Genomic DNA, 6,486 nt, shown 5'->3' on the forward strand with positions numbered 1-6,486 from the left:
GTCCTGGAGCGGGGACAGAGCCACCACCGCCGTGCCATGCCGGGGGGAAAGGCTCTGAGCGCCTGGGGGCTGCTGGCCACCCTGGCCGTGGCCAGCTGGGGGGTCCGAGGTGAGTCCGGAGGTGTGGGGTCAGCGGCCGGACACTCGCCGTGGTCCCTGGACATGCTGGGAAGGAACCCCAGGGCTTGGTGAGGTTTTCCAGCAGGGAGGGTTTGGAATGTCCATGGGGGAAAAAGAATCGGTGCAGGAGGATGGGGGAGTTTGCCCAGAGCTCCTTTGGGACAGCCTGATGTGATGCTTCCTCCCCAGGAAGGAGCTCCGAGCTCTGCGCTGCTGCTCATCACTCAGAGGTGAAGCTCTGCTCCCTTCTCCTTGCACAGGGCAGATATTCGTGAAGGAATTCAGCGGGAAGGTGTTCCTGGAGTGTGTGAGAAGCCAAGACAAGAACATCACGTGGTGGAGAGATGGGAGCACTGTTGGGCACGAGGCACAGCTGGACCTGAGCGGGGTTTATGATGACCCCAGGGGCCTCTACATGTGCGAGACAGGAGAAAAGTGGAGCAGCCTCCAGGTGCACTACCGCAGTAAGTGTTCACTGCTGCCTTGCCAGAGCCAGAACTGCTCGGAGTTTTCCCCCAAGCCAAGCCTTGAGGGAATTTCCCCTCATCTGGGAGTGTCTCCAGCGGTTCCTCTGCGTGTGGTGTCCCTGTGACAGCCCTGCAGTTCAGTGCCATGACCTGCTCCTCTGCCCTGCACCCGTGTGGGGGACACGTGGGTCACACAGCAAAGCCAGCTGGGCTCTGTTGGACTGGCAGAGCTGGCTGAGCCCTCAGTGTTCGTGTCCTTTTGGGTTTCCAGTGTGCCAGAACTGCATCGAGGTGGACGCTCCCACCATCTCGGGCATCGTCGTCGCCGACGTGGTGGCCACGCTGTTCCTGGCAGTGGCCGTGTACTGCATCAGTGGCCACAACAGGGGACACACCTCGCGAGGTGAGGGATGGGAACAGCCCCAGGGCTGTGCCTGGCACCCCCGGGGGCTGCAGCCAGCTCTTGGGTTTGTTTGGAAATGTTCCCCACATTGCCCAAGGCTCCCTGAGCTTGTCCTTCTTTCTTCCTTCAGCCTCTGACAAGCAGAACCTGATCTCCAACGAGCTCTACCAGGTGAGTGTGGGGGCACCCCTGTGTGTGAGGACATCTCCAGCACCCCTGTGTGTTTGGGGACACCTTCATCACCCCAGTGTGTGTGTGTGTGTGCACCTTCAGCCCAGCAGTGTGGACAGAATCTTGCCCAAGGCTGACCCAGCTCACCCTCCCAGGGCTGGGCAGGTACACTTTGAGTTCATGTCCCCTTTTGTCCCCCCTGGCAGCCCCTGGGAGAGCGAGAGGAGGAGCAGTACAGCCGGCTGGCTCCCGCCCGTGCCCGCAAGTGAGGAGGAAGACTCTGGGACTGCCTTCATCAGCATGCTGCCTTTGCTTGGGGGTCCCTCCAGGGTGGGCTGCCTGCAGCCCTGTGCTCTTTCCACACCTCTTGCACTTCTATATTAATGCCATTAAAGATGAGCCTGTCCCACGGGCTCCCTGCTCCATCTGCTGTGTGCAGCTCCTGGGAAAGGTGCACAGGGATGGGGTCTGGGCACTGGAAAGATCTGGTCACTGGGAAGGTGCAAAGGGATGGGATCTGGTCATTGGGAAAGTGCACAGGGATGGGATCTGGTCATTGGGAAGGGCACAGGGATGGGATCTGGTCATTGGGAAGGTGCAAAGGGGTGGGATCTGGCCACTGGGAAGGGCACAGGGATGGGATCTGGTCAGTGGGAAGGTGCAAAGGGGTGGGATCTGGCCACTGGGAAGGTGCACAGGGATGGGATCTGGTCAGTGGGAAGGTGCACAGGGATGGCATTTGGGATGGCAATGCCAGGTCTCCACTCCCTAGCCCCAAGCAGAAGCAGCTCATGTGGTCTGAGCCCCCAAAAGGGGACACAGACACCAACAGGGCCAGGCAGCATCACCTCACCCTGGAAGGATGAGGAAATTTGCAGCCCTGCAGGCAGTAAAACCCCAAAGTGGGGGTGCAGCAGTGGCAGAGGTGAAGAGGGGCCCGTGGGTTGTTTTGGTGCCTGTTTGAGCTGGAAGCCCGGCTGAGGCAGCCCTGAGCAGAGGAAGCAGCAGCAGAGCAGGGCTGGGGGCGTTCAGCTGCACCCCAGCAGCTCCAGGATGCGGTTTAGAGCACAGCTGGGCTCCTTCACCACAGCAGGCCCCACACCCCGGTGGGGAGATGGTGAGATACTCACAGCACCAACCACCCCCAGAGCCTCAAACCCACACAGGGCCACGCTGTCACCTTCTGTGAGCAGCACTGCTGCAAATGGGGGCCAGGCTGGGAAGGCGAGAGCAGGACCAGGTCAGAGGCAAATCCCCCTGAAAAGGACCTGTTCTCAGCCAGGGAACTCCAGAAGCAAGTGGAGGCACTCAGGGTGGAAATTAAACCTGAAGGAAAAGGTCAGAGGCAAATCTCCCTGAAAAAGATCTGCTCTCAGCCCAGGGAACACCAGAACCAAGTGAGGGCACGTGGGAGGGAAATTAAACCTGAGGGAAAAGGTCAGACCCCCCTGAAAAGGATCAGTTCTCAGCCCAGGGGACGCCAGAACCAAGTGGGAGCACTGAGGGCAAACATTAAACCTGAGGGAAAAGCAGCAGGAGCAGAGGGAAGTGTGAGGGTCAAAGGAGACCAGGGAGGCCCAGTGAGGCTGCAGTCCTTTAATGAGAAGGAAATCTCTTGCCAATGTGCTCATTTCTGCTCCGGGCTGGCAAACCCAAGCCCACACCGCAGGGTGGGACAGCACGTCCCTGTCCTGTGGCCAGAGTGCCAGAGACTCAGCAGAGCTGCAGAGAGCTGGGACAAGGTGGGCAGAAGCATTTCCCCAGAGCTGCTGGTTCCAGGCTGCCATGAGAGGAGTTTCAGATGGCCCTGGGGGCCAGGCCTGCGTACACCTCCCGCTGCCCCTTCCGGATGGGCTGTGGGGAGACATGAGACCCTGGGTCAGAGCTGGAGCCCCACATTTCCCCTCACAGAGAAAAGCAGGGCACAATTCTTCCCAAGATTATTCTCATCCCATTTGCTGTGCCTGTGTTTGTGCCAAAGTAGAATGCAATGTGGAGATTGTTTACCCGCAGTGATGGGGTTTTCTTTCCATGGCCTGTCACGGCCTAGTGTGTAGCCCCACATTTCTCCTCACAGAGAAAAGCAAGGCACAATTCTTCCCAAGATTATTCTCATCCCATTTGCTGTGCCTGTGTTTGTGCCAAAGTAGAATGCAATAGTAGATGTTTTCCCCAGAGTGATGGTGTTTTGTTTCCTTGGCCTGTCAGGGCCAGGTGTGTGTGTGTGTCAGGACTGAGGGTGACAGTGTTGAGATTCTCTGCGGTGTGTGCAGAGTTGAGTGCTTGGCAGGTTCAGTTTTAGATGCATAGAATAATATAGTATAATAAAGTAATTAATTAGCCTTCTGACAAGATGGAGTTCTCCTCATCATTCTTCCATAGCATCAGCTCTAAGGAGCCCTGACCTGAACCCACACAGGGCATGGAGAAAGGCACAGCAGAGAGGGGCAGTGCCCAGGGAGCTGCAGCTCTGCCCCCAGATAAATCCCCGTGGCAGCACCAGGGAAAGGGGTCCCATCACCCTTTTCCCTTTCCCTGCCATGAAATCTGGGATCTTGGCTGGATGCTCCTTCAAGGATGGATGACCTGGCTGTCCCTGCCCAGCAGCAGGATGGAAAGGGACTGTCCTCACCTCATAGTCCGGGTTGGGGACAGGAGGAGGCCGCTGCATCTTCTGACCTGAAACAGAGGCACAGAGAGGGTGAATCCCTGGGGATTCCTGCCACGAGGGGCTCCAGGCTGATCCCAGGCACACCACGGAGCAACCCCATGGATTCATTCTGAGCTCCTGAAGAGACAGCTGCTGCCAGGAGCTGCAGGGCTGGCTCCAGCAGAGTGTCCTGGGAGATGGGCTCCATTGCAGCAGCCAGCCCAAGAGAGAGTCACGAGTTTTCATTATTATCTTTTAGCCTTCTATCTGTATCCCTTCTCTATTCTTTAGTTTAGTTTTAGTATAGCATAATATCATATCATATCATATCATATCATATCATATCATATCATAATAAATCTGCTTTCTAAAAACATGGAGTCATAGTCATCATTTCCTTCCTCCTCTGTCCAGGGACCCCGAAAACACCACACCTGGGTGCTCAGAGGGTGGCACGGGCAGCAGGGGTGCCTGCAGTGGCTCTCACCTCGTGGCCGGCTGTCCCCAGCAGAGCTGGCTCGTCCCTTCCTGCCTTTGCTGAAGTAATAGACCAGGATCAGCACGCCCAGGGTGATGAGGAGGTCTGCAGTGATGATCCCTGCCACGGTCAGGGCGTCCAGCTCCTCACAGGTGGCACAAACTGCAGGGAGGAGGGCAGGGGATGCTCAGAGCCAGGAGAGACCAGGCCTGGCACAGGGCTGCAGGCAGCTGGGATGGGGAAAAGGGCAAACTGGGAGGGAAGATTTGCCAAAAAGGGGCTCTGGGACTGGCCTCAGCAGCACCACGTTCACCCCACCCCACTGGAAACCCAATCAGCCCCCAAAACCTGCCAGGCGAGGGGGCAGCACTCACCTTTGGCATTCAGGTACAGCTGATGCTTCTCGTTACCCAAGGAGCAGCTGAGGTTGGCGGGGGTGCTGTCGTGGTCCTTTATAATGAACTTCCTCTCCCTGGTGTTCTGGGTTTTCCCAGACAGCTCCCACTGGATGTTCTCATCCTCCAAGGGACACGTGATGGTCACCGTGGTGCCAGAAATCTCCACCAGGAATTCCCCTTGGGAGGACACACCGATGAGAAAGGAAACCAAGGGCAAAAGTCAGATATTTCTACCTGGTTTTTAGTCTGCTACAGTCTTTATATCCTGCTAAATACTAAAGAATGCTGGTAAAGTTCACTTAACCTCCAGTTCCTCATCTGCAAAACAGAAAACAAGGAGTGTTAAAAAATCATCTCACCATTGCCTCACAGAGCTGGAAATGCCCAGCACGGGTAATAATTAGGGACCAATTTCTCCAATCTGTAAGACCACTGTCAATTAATGAACAGTGATTTTTTCTTATCCTGCAGTATTTACAAAATTAACGTCTTTCTACTTGACTATTAGTCCTCAATTCTGAGGTATATTTGGGGGTTTTAGCACGATAGATAGATAAGGATGGCAGCAAAATACACTTACCCTGCTGAGCTGTGGTGCCAACTGCAAATAAAAAAGAATAAGAAATGTTAAAAATTGAGCTTCAGATATCACACACCTTTGCTACTCCCAGGACATCCTTTCTGAGCTCAGCTGCTTGAAAGAGATGTTTATAATCCCACATTCATGCTGAAGGCATCAGAAATATTCTGGTGGTGAGACAGGATGTTGTTCTGAACTTGGAAGCCATTTTCAACAGAGCTTAACGTAGAATGGAAACTTGAATCATTTTGCAACCCAGTTCAGAAAAAAGGGTTGTTATTGCAAGATGCAAACCCGAAAACTCTGCTTTATTATTGTGGAGCAAACACTGCTGGAAAATCCTGGTAAGAACCTCTGCAAGAGTGGGAGCCTGACGTTGATTTAACGCTGTAAAACTGTTTATCGGTATGGTTTTTCTGCCTTGTAGGAAACAACTTGCTCCATGAGAGGCTCTGGAGCTGGAATATTAAAGAAAGAGTTTTTAGGAGGTGTGAATCACATTTGTGATTTCCTTCAAAGACATTTGTCCTTTTGCAAAAAGTAACGTCAATAAGTGACTGCAGATTTGAATAAGTGACTGCAGATTTGAATTCCACAGCGGGACTTCCCTGGAGAGAAGGTGACCTGATGGTTTTTATTTTACAGAGATACATTTAAATCTGAAAAAAGAACAGGCCGCTGATAAACCACGTTTTCTGTCTTCACAAAGATTGGTACTTGCAGCACTTTGGCAGAGGAGTTGGAGTGTTGTAGCACCTCTAAATAGATTACCTTACACACTCATCTCTCCTCATTACTGGGGTCTTTAGAGCCTTTCCAGGTGCTCTGCACTTCATCCTAAACCAGAGGGCATCCCATCTGCCACCCCACCCCTGATGTCCCACCAAGCCTGAATCACTTACCCAGGATCACCAAGCTTTGAGAAAAGTGCACGGATAAAGGATAAAAACCCCAAAATTAGGAGTGTGGAACCTTACAGCTCACACTGCACCCAGCTCAGGCCCAGCTGCCTGAAGTTTGGGGACTCACCTGCACACAGCAGGAGCCCCAGGAGGGGCAGGCACTGCTCCAGCCTCATCCTCGTGTTCCTCCTCCTGCTGCTCCTCTCCACCACATCAGACTGGCATGGCTGTGGCAGGAAAGAACACGGTGGCTTTCCTAGAAAGAAGCCCAGGATTGCTTTTCCCAGAATTATTACCCACCCGAGCAGGGCTGGGGC

General features: G+C 54.1%; 2 protein-coding genes across 2 annotated transcripts; one reads left to right on the forward strand and one right to left on the reverse strand.

Moving 5' to 3' along the window:
• Nucleotides 1–6: 6 nt before the first annotated feature.
• On the forward strand, nt 7–1,578 carry LOC102042200 (T-cell surface glycoprotein CD3 gamma chain-like). Its single transcript, XM_005427523.3, has 5 exons — nt 7–109; nt 381–584; nt 859–990; nt 1,121–1,161; nt 1,368–1,578. The coding sequence occupies exons 1-5, from the start codon at nt 37–39 to the stop codon at nt 1,428–1,430; spliced, it is 513 nt and encodes a 170-aa protein (XP_005427580.1). The 5' UTR covers nt 7–36; the 3' UTR covers nt 1,431–1,578.
• A 1,309-nt stretch (nt 1,579–2,887) lies between these two features.
• On the reverse strand, nt 2,888–6,345 carry CD3E (CD3e molecule). Its single transcript, XM_031062417.1, has 7 exons — nt 6,297–6,345; nt 5,268–5,288; nt 4,994–5,005; nt 4,664–4,867; nt 4,299–4,451; nt 3,794–3,840; nt 2,888–3,015 (listed from the first exon to the last, which is right to left on the reverse strand). The coding sequence occupies exons 1-7, from the start codon at nt 6,343–6,345 to the stop codon at nt 2,959–2,961; spliced, it is 543 nt and encodes a 180-aa protein (XP_030918277.1). The 3' UTR covers nt 2,888–2,958.
• Between the last annotated feature and the right edge of the window lie 141 nt (nt 6,346–6,486).

This window comes from Geospiza fortis, unplaced genomic scaffold (genome assembly GCF_000277835.1).
Source record: "Geospiza fortis unplaced genomic scaffold, GeoFor_1.0 scaffold183, whole genome shotgun sequence".
NCBI lineage: Eukaryota > Metazoa > Chordata > Aves > Passeriformes > Thraupidae > Geospiza > Geospiza fortis.

Coding starts and splice junctions, on each gene's coding strand:
- CD3E (XM_031062417.1), bottom strand. CDS start 6,345: ATGAGGCTGGAGCAGTGCCTGCCCCTCCTGGGGCTCCTGCTGTGTGCA. Junction 5,289..6,296: donor GGGGCTCCTGCTGTGTGCAG/GTGAGTCCCCAA, acceptor TTTTATTTGCAG/TTGGCACCACAGCTCAGCAG. Junction 3,016..3,793: donor TCCCCAACCCGGACTATGAG/GTGAGGACAGTC, acceptor GTCTCCCCACAG/CCCATCCGGAAGGGGCAGCG.
- LOC102042200 (XM_005427523.3), top strand. CDS start 37: ATGCCGGGGGGAAAGGCTCTGAGCGCCTGGGGGCTGCTGGCCACCCTG. Junction 110..380: donor GGCCAGCTGGGGGGTCCGAG/GTGAGTCCGGAG, acceptor CTCCTTGCACAG/GGCAGATATTCGTGAAGGAA. Junction 585..858: donor CCTCCAGGTGCACTACCGCA/GTAAGTGTTCAC, acceptor TTGGGTTTCCAG/TGTGCCAGAACTGCATCGAG.